Here is a 23,266-nt window from a genome sequence, read left to right on the forward strand (position 1 = left end):
TTTTATCAAAACTATGAAACAACTACTAAAGTAACTATTAAATATAAGTGACACAGAGATAGATACAGATGGATAGATATCTTTGGTTACTCAATGCTTGCTTGCCTGCTTTTCTTGATTAGATTTCACTTGAGGGTCCTACCTTGGTTCTCTGAAATTTGAAGCCTCACCTTATTCATGTTGATGGCATTATTCTTGGCTAACACTTGTTCCAAAGAATCAGTCACACTGGTAAATTTGAACTTGTCGGGGGGCTGGCGATAAATTTTATCACTCAAAATTTCAGTTGCCCTTTTGCATTTTTCCACATCCAAAGAGCCAATAGGAACCCAGCCAATGCCTCTCAACCATTGCAGATCTGACTTGTACATATTCTGTTGAGACAAACAGTCAATGAATATTTATCTTGGCATTGGGAAAACATTTTCATCTAAAGGATATGAAATAAAGAGCACTCTTGAAAATACAGTTGGATGGACAGTCTATCAGATAATACTTCTTTTTGTGTGGAAAGTTAAACAATTATTACTCACAAGGAAAGAAGAAATGCTATTCCTGCCTTGCAGGGCCTTGTAAGCTTGGTGCATTTTGTTACCTTCTCCAAGGGGTGTTAATTCACTGATTTCCTACCTTTGCATGCCATTATGATCCTCATATACTCACATCGCTCTGGAGGTCATAGGCCTGCCGAGCATGGATGACGTCATTCTGGTCAGGCAGGCATGTCCACTGATGCAGGTAGTTCTTGTAGTCTATGTCACTGACTAAGGTCTGGCACTTCTTGGCCAGCACCAACCCCAGCATGTCCACTGGGCTGCTGAACTTGGTCTTCCACTTCTCAAAGTCCTTCTTGTACTCCCTGTCACTCTGGACCTTGGCCACATGCATGGACCACATCATCTTGGGGTCATCATGTATGGCTCGGGCACCAATGTGATGGCCAAGTTGCTGACGATAGCCTTCTTTGTACTTGTACTAGAAGAAAAATCCTTGTGATCAACTGTTTTAACTTTTAGTAAAAAGCAATTACTAGGCCCCAATTTTCCTATTCCTTAAAAATATAATGATTTCCTCCTGTATATAAATACATGTACTTCGTAAACAACTTAGAAAATAAAGTATATATGCATACAAAAAAATAACAACATTATTCTATCACTCAGTGTTAACCACCATAAAACCACTTTTCATAGTGTGTGTGTGTGTGTGTGCAGGTGTGACAGAATAAAATTAGAATAAGACCTGGTTTTTCTAGTTATTATACAAGCATTCGTCTGTGTCATTAAATATTCTTTATAAATATGAATTTTTAACGGCAGCAGGTATTATACATTATGTTGATATATTTTAATACTTTTGACCCTTCTGTGAATCTTGACCATTGATTTTTAAATTATGATGGCTACTTCTCATATTTCGGAAATAAAGAAACAAATATATTCTTGACTTCGTTGACTAATGAAATAGAAGGATAAAAGTTCCTAGAAATGTAAGTAAAGAAATCGCTTAAAGATAGTAAATATTGGCAACCAATCACCAGATGCAGAAGCAAACACATGGTACGTGTGTATGGCTGCACAACGAATAGTGTGTCATATTCATTCAGCCCTTGTAGGTTCATTGGTTCATAAAGCGTGAGTTAGTTTTGAAGGAATCCTACAATGAATTCAGTTGTATATAAGAATTATCATGTGGAAAAGCCCAAAGGATGTCTGCACTACAGCCAAATAGCCAGTGTTTTCATTTGGCAGGAAATGGACAATATTTTGAAATGCATATTGCTATGGACTCAATCATAGCTTTGTATTGAGAATTTTATTGCTATGATTCTAACTATTTATTTAGAAAAAAAGACTGTTGGCAAGAACTTTAACCTCGTAGCTTACTTGCCCTGCCATATAACCAGGAGACAGAAAAATCTTTGAGTTAAAGCTAGGGCAAAGAACTTTTTAGGTGCGCTTACCTCACTTGCAATGTCTCTGGAGGCCTTGGCCGCCCTGATGGGAATGGCATCCAGCCGCATATCATAGCCTTTCCTCTTGGCTTCTTCTAGGCCAAGTTTATATAGTTTCTGAAATAGACATAAATCATCATAAGTTTGATTTATAAAGTGCAGTATAAGTAAAATATATCACATGCCATGAATATATTGCTTACGTCACTGTAATTTATTTTGTTTTGCTTAGCCAGTAAAACTTCAGGAGTATCGGGCATAATGTGGACAGTGGTTTTATCTTTATCCCAAGCTTCTGTATATAGGCGCTAAAGCAAAAACAAAACAAAACAAAACAAAAAAACGTGATTAGTACAGGCTAGTAATGAATAGAAACATAAATTTTTTTTTAAATAATCTGGTTCTTAATGAGACTAAAGACTGTTCTGTGAGTTGGTATGTGTGACATCTTAGGTCTAGATTCTCATATCAGTAAAATGCACAGCACTTACTTAAAAACCACTTTAATACCAAGCAAAAGAATTAAATATAATTTTTCTTTAATAGAAGTAAATATCCATGTTTATACAGACTCTCTCTCTCTCTCTCACACACACATACACACACACACACACACACACACACACACATACCCCCTTCAATTAAAGACAAGACTTACATGGTTCATGGTAATAGCATTGTTTTTTGCCAAAACCATTGGGATGGAGTCCATAAGGCTGGAGAACTTAAATTTATCTGGGTGCTGACGGTAAACATGATCACTCAAAATCTGGGTAGCTCTCTTATTCTTCTCATCCTCCAGAGAGCCACTAGGTAACCAGCCAATGCCTCTTAGCCACTGAAGGTCGGACTTATACAAATTCTGAAATTACAGGTGACAAGCCACTTAACATAAGCATAAAAATATGCCCCTAAAGAAATAAAATTATATATTATATATTTTACTAGAATATAGATATTTAAATGGTTGAATTCTTGGGAAATTTACAAATTTTGGTATGTGTTCTGAAGCAATGGAATAGTCGAATTAGCAGCATATTTTGGAAAATATTTTATTTTGGATAACATTTTAAATAGTAGCACATAGAAAATGATCCAACTCTTCTAGATCAGAATATTAGAGGCTTTCACCAAAGCAATGAGGGTTTTGTTGGCACTTTGTCTGTGGGATAATGGCACATCCAGATATTTAGGGGACTGGATGGGGCATGGGCATTAATTTAGGGACACAGAACTCAGTTGTGTAAACTCAACACCACTTACTTTAGGGAAAATTTTCTTCTTAGGAAAACAGCCATGGTATTTAGTTAGCCAAAGGAAAATCTTAGACTCACATCACTCTGGAGGTCATAGGCCTGCCGAGCATGGATGACGTCATTCTGGTCAGGCAGGCATGTCCACTGGTGCAGGTAGTTCTTGTAGTCTATGTCACTGACTAATTCCTGACATTTCTTGGCCAGCACCACTCCTAACATGTCCACTGGGCTGCTGAACTTGGTCTTCCACTTCTCAAAGTCCTTCTTGTACTCCCTGTCACTCTGGATCTTGGCCACATGCATGGACCACATCATCTTGGGGTCGTCTTTGATGTCCCGGGCTCCGATGTGATGGCCAAGCTGCTTGCGGTAACCGTCTTTGTATTTGTACTGAGATGAAAACACACAAATCAGGTTTTTATTATAAGCCCTTGGAGATCAAAAGTCTGTACAAAATCACCTTGCTCACATCAAAGTTGTAAGTTGACTTTTGCTAATAAACATTAACTCAAGCTGGTATCCTCACCTTTACCCTTGAAGCTTAGAGAGCTAAGAATATAGATGGCATCCATATAATTATAGTACATAACCCAAATCATCTATGTCTTGGTAATAAAGAATAATTCTGGAGGAAGGTAGTGTCCACAGGAGGGAGAGGCCATTTGAACAAGGGAATTTGGAGAAATGAATTTTAGGTACTAAAAGTATGTCAGGAAAGAGATGCACTTGGCAACATGGCATGTTTCATAAGTCATAAAATGAGTGTCTGGTTCCTGGAAGGATGCAGTACTCTAGGTCAAGGACCTAGTTTAGTATACCAGTTATTATGCTAGTATAAACAAACAGTATACCACTAGTATGCTAATACAATGCCAGAATTATTATACTAGTGAAGCTGAGGTAGCAGTCCAATTGGTTAGAGCATGCTCCAAGAAACTCCTGGGTTCTACTCCTGCATAGGCCAAGAATGTTTTTATTATTCCATGTCCAATGACGTTGTCCTGGGATCTGAGCCAGTTATTCAAAATACATGCCTCTAGTCTCAAAGACCACTAAGAAAAGTATGGATGGGTCAGCAGGAGGCAATATGGTACAGTGGGAAGTAATGAGGTTGTCTGGATTTTAATTCCACCACCTACTAAAGGTTTGATTTTAAACAAGTTGCTTAAGCAATCCACAAAACAGGGATAATGACATTGCTTATATCCTGGGATAATTAGGAAGTATAAGATATCACATGTTAAGCTCTTAGCACAGAATTCTCAGTACTTTCTAGTTATTATTGTTATTTATAATTATTGACATAAACTCACAGAGAGGTCCAATATACATAAACTAAAATGAGTCACCAACAACATAAAGGGCAGTGTATTGCTGTATCCCCAAATACTGGGCCCTTGATTTTTAGAGCAGTGGTCTGTTCTTTAAGAATAGGCTGAGGCACCAGGAAGGGATGATGGTTTTATTCTGGGAAGTATGTGCTAGACAGCCAGGAGCTCTTATTAAGGATACAACCTTGGGCTCGTAGCCACCTCTGGTATTGATCCACTGCCTTCTTTTCATAATCTTAGAAAGGTGAATTATAATGGCAAGTGTCCTACGAATTTTGTGACTATTGTTAGTAAAATGTGACATAAAGCCGGGACCTGATTCTCGGGGGGAGTACTTAAGTTTCTGAGTTATACTTTCTAGAAGCACCGTGATAAATTTTATATCTCCAAGCCTGCAGCTTTACTCCAATAATTCCACGTGAATGGATCTTTCTCTGTTTTCAACGGGTCAGTTTTCATTGAAGATGCGGTGTCCTAAAGGTTATAAACCGCTTGTATGAGCATCGAATTTTTCATTTCCCTCAAAACTAGGTTTTTGAAAAATCCCACATAAATATACTAGGACTTATTTCCAAAGGGCGAGGAAAGTTCTTTTTGAAGATTTAGCTCAGTGACAACATCACTTCAGCCTGATTATATACTTGGGGCGACGCTGGAACTCACGTCACTGGCGATGTCCCGGGAGGCCTTGGCTGCCACGATTGGGATGGCATCGGCTCGCAGGTCGTAGCCTTTCTTCTTTGCTTCTTCATTGGCGAGTTTATACAGAGTCTAAGTTTGGGCAAAAAATATATAGACACACAAAGATGTTGACATTTACACCCCAAAATTGACAGGGGACTAAAATAATTCACTAAGTTCAACACAGGTAGGCGCCTATAATAATCTCCCACTGAGCGTTCTAAGCCCTTGCCCTGTCTGCTGAAGACTTAAAAATGATGCTTACATAGACCATTGCAGCTTTGTTTTTCATTGTAAAACTTGTGTGAAATTAACAAAATAGATATTATCCACTGTTTCAGAATTTTTAGTTACAACCTATCAGTCAGTTTTGAAGAGAAGTTTTGAAGAGAACTAAAAAATTAAGCTGAAACTTGTGCACCTAAGGTGGCAAAATATGGATAAGAGGGAAAGACTTGATTAACTGTTGATCATGGAAATTAATTCAATCCACGCTGATTCTGCACCAGCTGTGCTTTGCCGGTGCTGGGTACTTGGGAATCAAAGAGGAGTAGGAGACTTTTTCCATCATCAAGGTTTCTGGGAGAACTGATGGAAAGACTGGTAGAGTGCAGACAAGCTACCAAAAAGTCAAACCACGAGAGGTGATTTAACCATATCATTGACAAAGAGCTCTAGGGAGGAACAATCAATTCTGAATTGAGAATCAAGAAAGTTCTTGCAGAGAGACTAATCTTTGTACTGGACCTTGAGTGATGAGTGTGGTTTCAGGAGACTGGGATGGCAGTCAAGACCGAGGGCATTGCATGAATCAAAGCAAAAGGGAGAGAAAGTGCAGGGGTGTCCAATGGAGTGGGGAGCAGTGCCAGGCACAAGTGGCAGGAAAGGACTGAGAAGAACCTAGAGTTGGTCTGAAGGCTTAGTGCTAACATAAGTTTGTGCTTAATTCTATAGGAAATAGGAGACCATGCTTTGAGGAAGAATGACGTAATCAAACTTGCGTTCTATCTTCCTGTCCTAAATGAGGGGGGAAAAATAAAACGCAGGAGAACTAAACTGAGAGAGAAAAGACAAAGAAAGCAGACTAGGCAAGTTAGGTCTTCGAACCAATAGCAACACTACAGCCTCTCTGAGCTTTTGCAGCAAAGACAGAGCCCAGAATTCCAGAAATGCTCAATGGCCAGTTATAGAGGCTCTTTGTCTTCTGAAATTCCTGCACATACAGTATATGCTTTCCTTTATACAGGAAACAATACAGGACCCGTATTAGAGGCTTAGCTAAAAAAAAAAACTCACTCCCTTTTGCTTTGCAAGTAGGACTTGATGTTTTTTGATTTTGGAGACAATGAAGAGTTAGTTATATAAGTGCTAAAATTATAGTTTGCATTCGCCAAAATAAAATGACTTAAGATGGTAGCTGATCTAGCTACATTCTCTAAGTTATATCCTGCAGAAGAGTGATATACAGTTGACTTATACCTTCAAAGAAGCAATATTTTCTTTGCTGGTAGCACAAAGCTGGGAGAAATAACTAACGCATCAGCTGACAGAAAAATCAGATTCACAAACATCTACAGAGGCTTACGCCAGTAGGCTTAATCTAGGGAGAGAAACTGCAGAGAGATAAATGTCAATCTTTGAATCTTTGAATTCCTTTTAAACTGAATTTAAATTGCCAAATGTGTAAATGCAGGATAGAGGAAACCTAGCTTAAGCCCATGCAAGACAAGCCCATGTCTTGGGGTTTTAATCAAGCCCAAGTTACACGAGTCCCAGCAATGACAGAGCTGCCAGGGTGTCGAGGCCCTGCGTGCAGAATTTGAGGCCAAATGTCCAGAAATGAAAAGAAGATGTCAACTGTATTCTACACTTGCAAGATTTTGTTTGGTTCAGATTCTAGCAGGGATGTCATGTGAGGAATGCCCAGGAACTGGGGATCGCTGGATTAGAAAGAGAACCTGGGGTGAGGGGGCAGGGGAGGCACCACAGTAGTTACCCTCATCTCCACAGAGTTAGAAGACACTGGTTTTGCACGGCCTCAGAGGACTAGGGAGGTCTGCAGAAAGAACTCGGTGACTCTACATCAGAACCATTTCCTCACAGAATTTTCCAGAACAAATGAGCTCATTTATAAGATAAACTCCTTGTCACTGAGAACACTTAAGCAAGGGCAGGATGACAACCTATTAGGTGGGACTCTTGGAGTAGAAGAGAGGCTGACCTCTCAGCGTAAACATCCATGGCTCTGACATGGGGGCACATGGCCCTATGCTCACAGAAAGTGAAAAGGAATGGGCTCATTAAATACCCTCATGGGTCCTCTCTCTGTTTCTGTTTCTTTCACTGGGTTATTTGATAATACTGTGATTTTAGTCCTTGACTTAATTTTATAAATTAATAATCTTAAATCTTGACTTTAAACTATAATTTGGAAAAAAAAATCCTATATGGAAAATATATCTAGCACAGCAATACAGCACAAGGAGAAGATAAATGTACATTTAATCTATTGTTAATTTCCTAACTTAAAAAAATTAATAAAAGAAAAAGTTCTGATTAATTTTATGATTACTGCTTAAATCATTTGTTCTTATCTATTTCACTTCATAAGTGATAATTTGTAGTACTTGAAGTTTGACATTTAGGATGGGAACTGAGAAATGCAAGAGGTGCTATTTACATGGAGCAAGAAAAAAGGATTCCTTATAAGGTTGCTATATAGTATTATATCACCTTAGACAGATTAACTGAAATAAGACACAGCATGCAGAATTCATAGAATTAGTATCTGCCCCACCTCACTGTAGTTGATTTTGTTCATTCTTGCCAACGTAATTTCTGGTGTGTCTGGCATGATGTGGACCTGGGTCTTGTCTTTGTCCCAGGCTTCAGTGTATAAACGCTATCAAAGGAAATCGATAATATCATCAGGAAAAAAAAATCAGTATACAATTAAGAAGAATTTCAGGGCCACAAAAACTTTATAAACAGAAATAACAAAAGGTTAAACATCTTATACACATGACGTATGATAGACACATCTTCAGGTAGTTAGTTCAGAGAACAGATATTTAGTGCCTTATGATAATCTGAAATATATGTTAAGAAAAGGAAATTGAGAGTATCTTTTATGCAAAGATAGTTTTCCATAAAAATATGTTATTTTATCAAAACTATGAAACAACTACTAAAGTAACTATTAAATATAAGTGACACAGAGATAGATACAGATGGATAGATATCTTTGGTTACTCAATGCTTGCTTGCCTGCTTTTCTTGATTAGATTTCACTTGAGGGTCCTACCTTGGTTCTCTGAAATTTGAAGCCTCACCTTATTCATGTTGATGGCATTATTCTTGGCTAACACTTGTTCCAAAGAATCAGTCACACTGGTAAATTTGAACTTGTCGGGGGGCTGGCGATAAATTTTATCACTCAAAATTTCAGTTGCCCTTTTGCATTTTTCCACATCCAAAGAGCCAATAGGAACCCAGCCAATGCCTCTCAACCATTGCAGATCTGACTTGTACATATTCTGTTGAGACAAACAGTCAATGAATATTTATCTTGGCATTGGGAAAACATTTTCATCTAAAGGATATGAAATAAAGAGCACTCTTGAAAATACAGTTGGATGGACAGTCTATCAGATAATACTTCTTTTTGTGTGGAAAGTTAAACAATTATTACTCACAAGGAAAGAAGAAATGCTATTCCTGCCTTGCAGGGCCTTGTAAGCTTGGTGCATTTTGTTACCTTCTCCAAGGGGTGTTAATTCACTGATTTCCTACCTTTGCATGCCATTATGATCCTCATATACTCACATCGCTCTGGAGGTCATAGGCCTGCCGAGCATGGATGACGTCATTCTGGTCAGGCAGGCATGTCCACTGATGCAGGTAGTTCTTGTAGTCTATGTCACTGACTAAGGTCTGGCACTTCTTGGCCAGCACCAACCCCAGCATGTCCACTGGGCTGCTGAACTTGGTCTTCCACTTCTCAAAGTCCTTCTTGTACTCCCTGTCACTCTGGACCTTGGCCACATGCATGGACCACATCATCTTGGGGTCATCATGTATGGCTCGGGCACCAATGTGATGGCCAAGTTGCTGACGATAGCCTTCTTTGTACTTGTACTAGAAGAAAAATCCTTGTGATCAACTGTTTTAACTTTTAGTAAAAAGCAATTACTAGGCCCCAATTTTCCTATTCCTTAAAAATATAATGATTTCCTCCTGTATATAAATACATGTACTTCGTAAACAACTTAGAAAATAAAGTATATATGCATACAAAAAAATAACAACATTATTCTATCACTCAGTGTTAACCACCATAAAACCACTTTTCATAGTGTGTGTGTGTGTGTGTGCAGGTGTGACAGAATAAAATTAGAATAAGACCTGGTTTTTCTAGTTATTATACAAGCATTCGTCTGTGTCATTAAATATTCTTTATAAATATGAATTTTTAACGGCAGCAGGTATTATACATTATGTTGATATATTTTAATACTTTTGACCCTTCTGTGAATCTTGACCATTGATTTTTAAATTATGATGGCTACTTCTCATATTTCGGAAATAAAGAAACAAATATATTCTTGACTTCGTTGACTAATGAAATAGAAGGATAAAAGTTCCTAGAAATGTAAGTAAAGAAATCGCTTAAAGATAGTAAATATTGGCAACCAATCACCAGATGCAGAAGCAAACACATGGTACGTGTGTATGGCTGCACAACGAATAGTGTGTCATATTCATTCAGCCCTTGTAGGTTCATTGGTTCATAAAGCGTGAGTTAGTTTTGAAGGAATCCTACAATGAATTCAGTTGTATATAAGAATTATCATGTGGAAAAGCCCAAAGGATGTCTGCACTACAGCCAAATAGCCAGTGTTTTCATTTGGCAGGAAATGGACAATATTTTGAAATGCATATTGCTATGGACTCAATCATAGCTTTGTATTGAGAATTTTATTGCTATGATTCTAACTATTTATTTAGAAAAAAAGACTGTTGGCAAGAACTTTAACCTCGTAGCTTACTTGCCCTGCCATATAACCAGGAGACAGAAAAATCTTTGAGTTAAAGCTAGGGCAAAGAACTTTTTAGGTGCGCTTACCTCACTTGCAATGTCTCTGGAGGCCTTGGCCGCCCTGATGGGAATGGCATCCAGCCGCATATCATAGCCTTTCCTCTTGGCTTCTTCTAGGCCAAGTTTATATAGTTTCTGAAATAGACATAAATCATCATAAGTTTGATTTATAAAGTGCAGTATAAGTAAAATATATCACATGCCATGAATATATTGCTTACGTCACTGTAATTTATTTTGTTTTGCTTAGCCAGTAAAACTTCAGGAGTATCGGGCATAATGTGGACAGTGGTTTTATCTTTATCCCAAGCTTCTGTATATAGGCGCTAAAGCAAAAACAAAACAAAACAAAACAAAAAAACGTGATTAGTACAGGCTAGTAATGAATAGAAACATAAATTTTTTTTTAAATAATCTGGTTCTTAATGAGACTAAAGACTGTTCTGTGAGTTGGTATGTGTGACATCTTAGGTCTAGATTCTCATATCAGTAAAATGCACAGCACTTACTTAAAAACCACTTTAATACCAAGCAAAAGAATTAAATATAATTTTTCTTTAATAGAAGTAAATATCCATGTTTATACAGACTCTCTCTCTCTCTCTCACACACACATACACACACACACACACACACACACACACACAAATACCCCCTTCAATTAAAGACAAGACTTACATGGTTCATGGTAATAGCATTGTTTTTTGCCAAAACCATTGGGATGGAGTCCATAAGGCTGGAGAACTTAAATTTATCTGGGTGCTGACGGTAAACATGATCACTCAAAATCTGGGTAGCTCTCTTATTCTTCTCATCCTCCAGAGAGCCACTAGGTAACCAGCCAATGCCTCTTAGCCACTGAAGGTCGGACTTATACAAATTCTGAAATTACAGGTGACAAGCCACTTAACATAAGCATAAAAATATGCCCCTAAAGAAATAAAATTATATATTATATATTTTACTAGAATATAGATATTTAAATGGTTGAATTCTTGGGAAATTTACAAATTTTGGTATGTGTTCTGAAGCAATGGAATAGTCGAATTAGCAGCATATTTTGGAAAATATTTTATTTTGGATAACATTTTAAATAGTAGCACATAGAAAATGATCCAACTCTTCTAGATCAGAATATTAGAGGCTTTCACCAAAGCAATGAGGGTTTTGTTGGCACTTTGTCTGTGGGATAATGGCACATCCAGATATTTAGGGGACTGGATGGGGCATGGGCATTAATTTAGGGACACAGAACTCAGTTGTGTAAACTCAACACCACTTACTTTAGGGAAAATTTTCTTCTTAGGAAAACAGCCATGGTATTTAGTTAGCCAAAGGAAAATCTTAGACTCACATCACTCTGGAGGTCATAGGCCTGCCGAGCATGGATGACGTCATTCTGGTCAGGCAGGCATGTCCACTGGTGCAGGTAGTTCTTGTAGTCTATGTCACTGACTAATTCCTGACATTTCTTGGCCAGCACCACTCCTAACATGTCTACTGGGCTGCTGAACTTGGTCTTCCACTTCTCAAAGTCCTTCTTGTACTCCCTGTCACTCTGGATCTTGGCCACATGCATGGACCACATCATCTTGGGGTCGTCTTTGATGTCCCGGGCTCCGATGTGGTGGCCAAGCTGCTTGCGAAAGCCTTCCTTGTACTTGTACTGAAGAAAAAAAATATTCCTTGATACTTACAAGATTAACTTATGTTGCAATTACAAAGCACATGAACTCTGCATGTTTCACAAAGCCTAGAGAGCCACAGATTTAAGATACTTGTAGGAAAGGTTAAAGGCTAACTCCAGATACAAATGTCACACATAATACATTTCATACAAATTCCAGCTACAAATACCTTGAGTTTATCCTCATCCCACACTACATCTTTGGGATCATTCCACTCTGTTTTAATTTGTTACTCCTTGGAAGATTCTGTCCAATTTAAGATTAAATTGAAATGGCTTTAAAGTGATAAATTGTAATCAAATCAATATAAACAGTGGATAAAGTCTTACTTCACTGGCAATTTCTCGGGATGCTTTTGCAGCTTTGATTGGTATGGCATCAAGAGGAAGATCGTAACCTTTTTTCCTCAGTTCCTCATAACCCATTCGGTAGAGTTTCTGTTAAGAGATGAAGATCACTTTGGGAAAAGCTGTTTTCCATAAACAACTGCAGCATAATGAATGCAATGTGCTAAATATTTTAAGAGTCCCTGAAATAGTATCTGCTCTAGAATAGTCAAATGTAATTGGAAATTATGCCCATTGATTGCTAATGATCCTATTTTAAACTTTAAAGCTCTTCGATTACCCAGATCAACATAATTAAATTTCAGCTCTTCCCAAATATTTTTGAGAATGAGGCAGAAGCAATTTGATAGAGAAATGAAATAAAATATCATTTAGGTGCAGTTTTCCAATTAACTTTGAGTGTTTCATTGGAAGTTTTTGTTAGATGAGAGAAATGCTTTTCATGGGGAAAAATTATGCTTAATGGGCTGTCTCTTTCACACAGCTAACAGGTTGTAAAATAGCCCATTTTACAATATAGAGCTGTCCGTAGTAGGTAAGAAACAAAAGGTAAGAAACAAAATCCTTCATAATTTTTTAAATCTAAGATTTTTTTGGAGGAAATTTAAATTTTGAATATAAAAGCTCAAGTGAAATACTTTCTTCAGATTTGTTACATATTGAAATATCTGAGAATACAACTTAATGCACTTTGTTCTGAAACCAGATTGTTTAAAATGACTTTTGATCTTGGAATGTGTTCATATTTTAGCCATTCATGGCATTATTCTAATACATTATTTAATGTTGAAGCCTTTCTATTAGAGTTTAGAATTTGTCCTTAAAATATTTAATTTTTACATCTACAGATTTTAGGAGATTCTGCTATGAGGACAATAACAGTAAAAATGGAATTCTCTTGCATGGGTTTTTTTAATGTTCATTCATTTGAAATTTCATTGAGTTTTGTGTGTATTGGGCACTATACTAGCTAGGCACTGTAGGCCCAATACAAATTGTCTCTGACCCTGAGGAGCTCCCATTCATAGAGGGAAGAGCAATATAAACCATTATATTATGATGATATGTGTCATAAAGGACTATGAGGAATAGACAGCACAGACCTCCAACTCTGCCTGAGATAGGGAGTGCCAATTATTTTGATATTCAACCTAAAAAACCACTAAATAAGGAATTTAAGTCACATGTAGTTTATTAATCAAAATCATTCAGACATGCAATTTATTTCCAATTCTTTGCCTTAGAAACAATTAAAAGCTTTCTGAAAAACGTGAATTTGGAAACTTACATCACTTGTATTGATTAAATTTGCTTTAGCCAGAATAATGTCAGGTGTATCAGGCATGATGTGGATTTGAGTCTTGTCCTTGTCCCAAGCTTCTCTATAAAGTCTCTAAAATGAGAAATAAGAGCTTTTCAGTGGTTTCATTCAATTAGTGAATGACATCATAAACTTCAAGCAGGGTCACTGAATTCATCTGAATCAGGCATTTTAACTGATAGCATAAGCAGATAACATGAACAGAAAATAAGTAGTGTTTTTTTTTTAGTTGTCTGGGATATAACTATCTTTCAAAATATAAAGTATGGATTACCTTCTCAAAGTTTCAAATAACCCTGCCCATTAGAAATCAATCCAAGTAATGAGAGTTTCTGCCTTGGTCATCAAATAGAGCAGAAGTTCTCTATCTGATTATAAAGGTCTTCCTCACTGTTTATCTGGAAGATAGTCCTTCCCTTCTCAAAAAATGACATATTTGAGGTATATTTAGAAATTAGAGTCACATTCCCTATGCATTTTATTATTTATGGCTCTAATAATTTGGGTGGATTAGGATCCCAAGAGAATTTTGTATGGAATTTATCAAAACGTCTTCTATGTCCCAGAGCCATCCGTTATCTTTCTTCTATAGAAGACAAGACAACCCAAACAAAAATTTCATTGGTTTACTAAAACAAGTGAGTGAAAGTCTGATGAAAAACAGAGACCTGTCAGAGAATCTCCTCATAAGACACTTATCAATTACACTAAGCATGATACGCTCTAGTTCCATCCACGTCGTCGCAAATGGCAAGATTTCATTTCTTTTGATGGCTGCATAGTATTCCATTGTGTATATATACCACATCTTCTTTATCAATCGGAGAAAGACAACTATCATATGATCTCCCTGATATGAGGACATGGAGAAGCAACATGGGGGGTTAGGGGGATAGGAGAAGAATAAATGAAACAAGATGGGATTGGGAGGGAGACAAACCATAAATGACTCTTAATCTCACAAAACAAACTGGGGGTTGCTGGGGGGAGGTGGGATTGGGAGAGGGGGAGGGGGCTATGGACATTGGGGAGGGGAGGCGAACCATAAGAGACTATGGACTCTGAAAAACAACCTGAGGGTTTTGAATGGTCAGGGGTGGGAGGTTGGGGGAACAGGTGGTGGGTAATAGGGAGGGCACGTTTTGCATGGAGCACTGGGTGTTGTGCAAAAACAATGAATACTGTTATGCTGAAAAAAATAAATAAAATGGGAAAAAAAGACACTTATCAATTACAAAAGATAAAATATTAATTTGGGAGTGGAGAAACCTCTCAATACCATTTTAACTAAGTGATCAAAAATCAAATGATCAGTATTGGAACAAAAAGATATCATGGACCACCTGATAGGACATACGGAGGAGGGTACTACATGTGATGTCCTGCTAAAAGTACAAGACCTGAATCAAATCATGAGGAAACAATAGACCCAAACAGTTGACGATTCTGCAAAACAACTGGCTTTTGTTCTTCCCAGATGTCAAGGACTTGGAAGACAAAGGAAGAGTGAGGAGCCAGTCCAGGTTAAAGGAGACTACAGACACCACAAGCAAATGCAGGGTGTGATCTTGGATTGGATTCTGGATCAGAAAATAGTTTTTATTTTGTATAAAGGACATTCATGATAAAACTGAATAAATTCTATGGACTAGTATTGTTTCAATGCTAATTTCCTGATTTTGATCATTGCACTGTGGCTTGGTAAGAGAAGGTTCTTGTTTTCAAGAAATGCACACTGAAGTATTTAGGGATAGAGAGGCATCAATGCAGCAACTTACATATATACAACAGAAAAAAATAGGAAAAAAAAAGCAAGTGTAACTAATGTTAACAATTGGGGAACTGGGATAAAGAAAGAGATATGCATTCATAATTATATTTGTATATTTATCATATATATTTAAATTATTTGTACTATTTGTGCAACTTTTCTCTATGCCTGAAATTATTTCAATATAAAAAATTTGAGAAGTCTCATTGGTTCCTTGGACTTGTCAGTTTCCCCTTGAGGCATTGAGTGTGGGTTACAGGGGTTGATGCTTTTCTCCTTCCTGCACATGCACATAACCCACAGAAGCTAAAACCTTCAGGACCAAAACAAAGCAAGGCTTGTCAATTTCCACATATGTTTATCCTGGTTCTGTACTAACCTTTCTGATTAAGATGAGAGATTCTCAACCTCAGCACTATTGATATTGTATACTGGAGGATTCCTCGTTGAAGGGATCTTGTCCTGTATGTTTCTGGAATGTTTAGCAGCATCCCTGACTTCTATCCACTAGATGCCAGTAGCATGCCACCCTCAAGCTGTGACAACTGAAAAGGTCTCTAGGTGTTGCTAAATGTCCCTGGTTGAGAACCACTAAGTTGGACCATTTCTTCAATGGTGTCATTTTCACCACAACCCTGCCCCACCTCCCCAAAAAACAGAAAATACTAATATTTGTTTATCCTGAGATACATATAGTGGTTTATTATTCACAATGAGCTTGGGTGGCTCAGTCGTTAAGCGTCTGCCTTCAGCTCAGGTCAGGATCCCAGGGTTCTGGGACTGAACCCTGCCTCGGGCTCCCTGCCCAACAGAAAGCCTGCTTCTCCCTTTCCCACCCTCCTACTTGTGTTCCCTCTCTTGCTGTCTCTCTTTCTGTGAAATAAATAAACAAAATCTTTTTTTTTTAAGATTTTATTTATTTATTTGACAGAGATCACAAGCAGGCAGAGAGGCAGGCAGTGGGGAGGGGGAGGAGGGGAAGCAGGCTTCCAGCAGAGCAGAGAGCCCGAAGCAGGGCTCCATCCCAGGACCCTGAGATCAGGACCTGAGCTGAAGGCAGCGGCTTAACCCAGTGAACCACCCAGGTGCCCCTAAATAAATAAAATCTTAAAAAAATAATAATTTTTTTTTAAAAAAGGAGAAACAGCGGGCTCAAGGATCCACGTGGCCCTTTTCCGAGGCTTTAGGGTATCTCTACCCCCCCATTCCTACAACCAGGGCATACTGCTGAAGAGGTCTGTCCCAAGGCATTTTTAATGTTGATAAATTTCATGATTGAAGGTTTCTCTCTTGCCCACTTTATTAGTTCAGAGCTCTGTACACAGCTCTGTTTCATGGAGAAAAGAGAAACTTGGATTCCAAAGGGGGAGCTATTTTGCATAAATTTGTTGCTTTATTAGTCAGCCTGTTGGATTCAAATTACCATCATAAAAAAAAGAAGAAATGAAAACCTGAATATTTATAATAAAGCTGACAGGTCAACATTTATTATAAATTTTGAATACAAAAATTGCAAGAAGCCTGTGAAAGGTTGATTGGGAAGAGAAGAGCTACAATTTATCAAATGCTTACCATAAGCTGGTTATGAGCTTTATAATAAAACTAATATATATGATAAGTATAAAATATATAGCAGAAGTAATCAGATCCTTCTAAGACCCAGACAATTATTACTATGTATCAATTTAAACTTTGTTACCAGTTCCAAAATCTCAGTGCACATAATTCAACTTTCTGTAATTTCCAGGGTTATGCTTCTCACTGAACAATGATGAGTACTCTTTCTCTTTGCATAGAATTACTCTACACTGCTATCTTTTATTTATTCAATTCAATAAATATTTAGAGTTACATGCCACACACTGGTATCAGTGCTAGAGAGGGAAGTAAGTTGAAGATGGGATATATACACACATACACACACATGTATATATGTAGGATATTACCTACTTGTTTTGACTTGGCTAAGCTAAATGTATTATAAAAGTTTGGCAGAAAATACACTTTATAACATTTCCATTTGCCTGTGCAAAGTACTCAAAATACTGCCCTTTCATACACTTTACCCCAACAACAACAACACAAAGTCTGGGTCTTTAATACATTCAAGTTTCAAAGAAAAAAAACTATGTTCAATAGCGTTCTCATTTACAGGATGGTTGGTTGGTTGGATGGATGGATGGATGGATGGATAAATAAATAAATAAATAAGAACTTTTTACATGATTCAGTATAGGGCAGTTGATAATTCAAATGCAGCAACCAACATTATACATCATGCTTTGTTGTGCTATGCTGTAGGATATGATGCTATGCTAGCCTACTAATTATTAAGCAAATGCTATTGAGCACCTACCAGTTATCAGGCACTATAACTTTTCTATTTATTTCTAAAGAGTTACTCACATCACTCCTATTTTTGGCATTTGTCTTTGCCAGAACTATGTCCATGGCATCGGGAATGCTGGTGAATTTGTTTCTGTCTGGGGGCTGACGGTATTTCTTCTCACTGATGATTTCTGAAGCCCGTTTGTTCTTTTCTGCCTCCAAAGAACCCAGGGGACTCCATCCTATGCCTCTTAGCCACTCAAGGTCAGACTTATACAGATTCTGTGAAAATACAAAGCACTCCATCAAAACCCCATCCTCATTTGGACCCTTGACTCAAGTGATTCTACACATTACAAACAGATGCATTTTAGATATTCAATAACAACTCCTCTTTTTACTTTGTCTCTCTGTGACCAAATGGCTACTCAAATAGTAATATATAAGCTATTCAGTTAAATAGAAACTGACCTCACTCTGCAGTTGGTAAACTTTTTTAGCTTGAATAACATCATTCTGGTCAGGCAGGCATGTCCACTGGTGCAGGTAGTTCTTATAGTCTATGTCACTGACTAATTCCTGACATTTCTTGGCCAGCACCACTCCTAACATGTCCACTGGGCTGCTGAACTTGGTCTTCCACTTCTCAAAGTCCTTTTTGTATTCTCTTTCACTCTGCATTTTGGCTACATTCATGGACAGCACAAGCTTTGGATCATCTTGCAGACTCCGGAATCCAATATGGTGACCAAGTTGTTTGCGGTAGCCTTGTTTGTATTTAAACTGAAATCAAAGGAATCAGTTCTTTTATTCACATAAGCAAAGATCAAGTGAAGCTCAACAATCTGAGCTTAATTAAAAGCTCCATATGCATTGTTGGCATGTTTGTTTTGCAAAACTGAAAAGACAAAAGGGATGTCCATGTTAATTTAGTAAGAAATGTAAGAACTTACATAAAGGCTTCCAGAAAAAAATGTAATGTAGTTGATTATCAGGGGAGGTTATGATAAATTCTAACTAGAGACAAAAATATATGCCAGGAGGTGCTAGACATTGGGTATGCAGACCTTAGGGTAACACTTGCACAAAGCTCTTTTGATAGCCTTGTGGGAGTAATCTGAAAATATGGGCTGAATGGCTAAGAAATAAGAAAGATTCAGGACTTGAGCAACAATCCTTATGGTATAGATTAACTTATTAAGCAGCAGGAATTTTAGTGGTTTGCTATGTGGTTATGTATTATAATCTTGTCCTGTTCAGGATTCAAACCTTCATGCACATGTAGCTACAAAAAGCTAAATACGTTAGATTAGAAAAAGAATTCCACAAGATCTCAACATATTGCCAAGACAAGTCAAATGAACTACATAAATTTAAGAAAAGTGAAATCCACTATTTAGATTTAACTGGGAAAAAAACTGCATTAGTACTAGATGACAATTGTAATAGTAACAATAATAACAATAGTAATAATAGCATCTACTTGATGCTGGGTGCCTGGGCTATATTACACTTCATGGAGTTAGGTCCTACTCTCACTTCATACCCAGAGTCACAATTATATATATTATAGATACTCAGGAGTTTAGGCTGACTATAAGCTCAGTATGGGCAAGCTGACAAAGCTGCTTATAAAACTAGTGTTAAAGATTCTGCAGGGACACAGATAAAAACAGGTCAGAACCTCATTTACTCTGGCCTGACCTCCTGGGACAGGGAAGCACCACTAAATTTGGGCGCAATATTTTGAGAAGCATAATGAAAAAAATAGAACAAATCACAAATAGAGTGACAAGCTTTTCAAGAGTCATGAATAATCAGAATACTGAAAGACTTATAAAACTAAAACCAAGGAGAATAACTAAAAACGTGTAAAATGAAGAGCTATCAGGTGGAATAGGAAATCAGCTACTTTGTGATGTTCTAGAACACAGACTTAGAGTTGATCAACAACATAATCAAATTCAAAATAGGAAACTATATAATGACAACTAAAGATGATCCAACAAGGAAATGACTTGCCCTAAAGGGGCACATAAAATTTTTTTATGTGTAAATGTTCACAGACCAGATGACCACCTGTTGGAGGTGGAGAGAAGGCAGGACACTGAGTGGGAGACTGGATTAAAAAGATTTTGTGTTGTCTAACTAAATTCTATGATTCTTATTTACTAAATTACGTACTCATAAAAATCTCTAATTTCCTTAATTTTTAAAAAATATTTTATTTAATTGATTTGACAGAGATCACAAGTAGGCAGGAAGGCAGGCAGAGAGTGGGGTGGAAGCAGGCTCCCCACTGAGCAGAAAGCCTGATGCAGGGCTCAATCTCAGAACCCCGGGATCATGACCTGAGTGAGCTGAAGGCAGAGGCTTTAACCCACTGGGCCACACAGGCGCCCCTCTAATTTCCTTAAATTTTATAGGATATAAAACCATTTGAGGAGCACCTAGGTGGCTCAGTTGGTTAAGTGTCCAGCTCTTGATTTTGGCTCAGGTTATGATCTCAAGGTTGTGAGACTGAGCCCTGAGTCAGCTCTGCATTCAGCAGGGATTCTGCTGGAGATTCTCTTTCTCTTCTTCAGCCTCTGCCCCTCCCCCCATTCATCCTCTCTCTCTAAGATAAATAAATAAATTTTTTTAAAAAGTTTGAAAATAAGAGGAGATAAAATTTCTATAATGGTGAGAAAGTTCACATAAAGTTAATTTTAGGGTAAGACTTCAAATGGTTCTAACTAATGGTTTCACACAAAAAGAAATCAGCTACTATCAAAAGTATTGTTAGGAAATCACTGATGCTATTTCTTCAATTTCTAAATAATCTTCAACTCATGGAGAATACATAACATTAAATGCTCCTGCGGGAACATTCAAGCATCATTATTGCTGTAGGTTCTTCAGCATGTTGATTCATTCTAATAAGGAACTGACCAGCAAGCCAGTGAGTGAGTAATAATAAATTATCTAATTAATTTTCCCACATTTCTGGAGTGCCACAAATTCATTGATTTAAAGAAGATCTTCCCTTCTATTCTTAGAATTCATTGCCAGATGCTGTCTTTACACAATTTTTCTCCAACCCAAGTCCTTGTCTTGTTTAAAAAAATTTTAAGTTCAAAATTCCACCTGCATTTTTCAAAGAGCTGGAACAAACAATCCTAAAATTTGTATGGAACCAAAGGAAACCCCAAATTGCTAAGGAAATGTTGAAAAAGAAAAACAAAACTGGGGGCATCATGTTGCCTGACTTTAAGCTTTACTACAAAGCTGTGATCACCAAGACAGCATGGTACTGGCACAAAAACAGACACACAGACCAGTGGAACAGAGTAGAGAGTCCAGATATGGACCCTCAACTCTATGGTCAAATAATTTTCGACAAAGCAGGAAAAAATATACAGTGGAAAAAAGACAATCTCTTCAATAAATGGTGCTGGGAAAATTGGACAGCTATGTATAGAAGAATGAAACTCAACCATTCTCTCACATACACAAAGACCTCAACATGAGGCAGGAATCCATCAGAATCCTAGAGGAGAACACAGGCAGTAACCTCTTTGACATCAGCCACAGCAACTTCGAACATAGGCAGTAATCTCTTTGACATCAGCCACAGCAACATTGGAGACAAGATATGTCTCCAAAGGCAAAGGAAACAAAAGTGAAAATGAACTTTGGGGACTTCATCAAGATCTAAAGCTTCTGCACAGCTAAGGAAACAGTCAACAAAACAAAGAAACAGCCCAAGGAATGGGAGAAGATATTCACAAATGACAGTATAGACAAAGTGCTGATATCCAAGATCTGGAAAGAACTCCTCAAATTCAATACACACAAAACAGATAATCACATCAAAAAAAATGGGCAGAAGACACGAACAGACACTTCTCCAAAGAAGACATACAAATGGCTGACACATAAAAAAATGCTCATCATCATTAGCCATCAGGGAGATTCAAATCAAAACCATATTGAGATATCACCTTACACCAGTTAGAATGGCCAAAATCAACAAGAGAATTAACTACAAGTGTTGGAGAGGATGTAGAGAAAAGGGAACCCTCTTACACTGTTGGTGGGAATGCAAGTTGGTGTAGCCACTTAGGAAAACAGTGTGGAGATTCCTTAAGAAATTAAAAGTAGAGCTTCCCTATGACCCTGCAATTGCACTACTGGATATTTACCCCAAAGATACAGATGTAGTGAAAAGAAGGGCCATCTGTACCCCAATGTTCATAGCAGCAATGGTCACAGTTGCCAAACTGGAAAGAACCAAGATGCCCTTCAACAGATGAATGGATAAAGAAGATATGGTCCATAAATACAATGGAGTGTTATGCCCCTATCAGAAAGGATGAATACCCAACTCTTCTATCAACATGGACAGGACTGGAGGAGATTATGCCGAGTGAAATAAGTCAAGCAGAGAGAGTCAATCATCATGTGGTCTCACTTACTTGTGGAACATAAGGAATAACATGGAGGACATGGGGAGATGGAGAGGAGAAGTGAGTTGAGGGAATTTGAGGGGGAGGTGAACCATGAGAGACTGTGGACTCTGAAAAACAAACTGAGGGTTTTGGAGGGGAGGTGGGTGGGGATTTGGGTGAGCCTGGTGGTATATATTATGGAGGGCACGTATTGCATGGAGCACTGGGTGTAGTGCATAAACAATGAATGCTGGAACAGTGAAAAGAAATTAAAAAAATAAAAGAAGAAAATTATATAAAAAATTTTTAAGAGATAGTACTTCCTCTGAAATTCCGAAGTCCTCTGAATTTTTTTAGGTTAATTCTTAGCTTTAACAAAACAGCGTGTTGATCTATATGCAGAATATCAAAGTCAAATATTTGCAAAAATTTAACTAATCAATAAGAATTGTACCTAGTTTATTTACCAAATTGATTACCCTTTCCAATCATAACTAGAAGTTGTCTTGATGAACAAATAATCCCTATTTTATGAACTTTGGGACCAGATAGATATCCAACAAAAAGTTAAGCTCTCTGAAACTTAAATCTTAAATTCCTGAAACTTCCTGAATTTTTTTATGCCCCAAGGTAATTTATTATAATTATGTAGATATAAGAATGGGTTAAATAAAAAGAAGTGGCATCTAATTTTTAAATATGTGCATATAAAAATTTATCAACATCAGGTCATTGAGGTTGATTTATTCTTTGGCACTTTGAATTTGTCTAAAATAGATAAATACAAAACAAATTATTTCAGGCAAGGAAGGGAAAACTGAAATCTCTGGTTTCTTTGTAATGTCTAGAAACACTGCATCTCAGTATAATGGATCTTACAGGTCCTCTGACTCAACTTCTGTTCAGGAAGCTCTTATTTTGATACTGAATCAGTAAGAAAGAAAAGCGAATTTTCAGTAAATGAAGAGGGGAGGTAGGAGAAGATGAAGGGAATGGCATTACATTTTGAAAGGCAAGGCCGGTCTGTAAAAGTAGTCACCAGCATGAAGATACCTGATTCA

General features: G+C 37.5%; 1 protein-coding gene across 1 annotated transcript in view; it reads right to left on the bottom strand.

Annotated features, from left to right (window-relative positions):
• Window positions 1-23,266, bottom strand: part of NEB (nebulin) — a 215,371-nt gene that overhangs the window by 120,978 nt on the left and 71,127 nt on the right. The window contains exons 51-64 of the mRNA XM_046019740.1: window positions 18,247-18,558; window positions 17,854-18,057; window positions 13,644-13,748; window positions 12,338-12,445; window positions 11,675-11,986; window positions 10,999-11,202; window positions 10,542-10,646; window positions 10,348-10,455; window positions 9,048-9,359; window positions 8,555-8,758; window positions 8,020-8,124; window positions 5,205-5,312; window positions 3,289-3,600; window positions 171-374 (exon numbers count right to left, since the gene is read on the bottom strand). Of these exons, the coding sequence (XP_045875696.1) occupies window positions 171-374; window positions 3,289-3,600; window positions 5,205-5,312; window positions 8,020-8,124; window positions 8,555-8,758; window positions 9,048-9,359; window positions 10,348-10,455; window positions 10,542-10,646; window positions 10,999-11,202; window positions 11,675-11,986; window positions 12,338-12,445; window positions 13,644-13,748; window positions 17,854-18,057; window positions 18,247-18,558 (2,703 nt within the window). The remainder of the gene's footprint in view (window positions 1-170; window positions 375-3,288; window positions 3,601-5,204; window positions 5,313-8,019; window positions 8,125-8,554; window positions 8,759-9,047; window positions 9,360-10,347; window positions 10,456-10,541; window positions 10,647-10,998; window positions 11,203-11,674; window positions 11,987-12,337; window positions 12,446-13,643; window positions 13,749-17,853; window positions 18,058-18,246; window positions 18,559-23,266) is intronic.

Source organism: Meles meles, chromosome 9 (genome assembly GCF_922984935.1).
Source record: "Meles meles chromosome 9, mMelMel3.1 paternal haplotype, whole genome shotgun sequence".
Taxonomy (NCBI): domain Eukaryota; kingdom Metazoa; phylum Chordata; class Mammalia; order Carnivora; family Mustelidae; genus Meles; species Meles meles.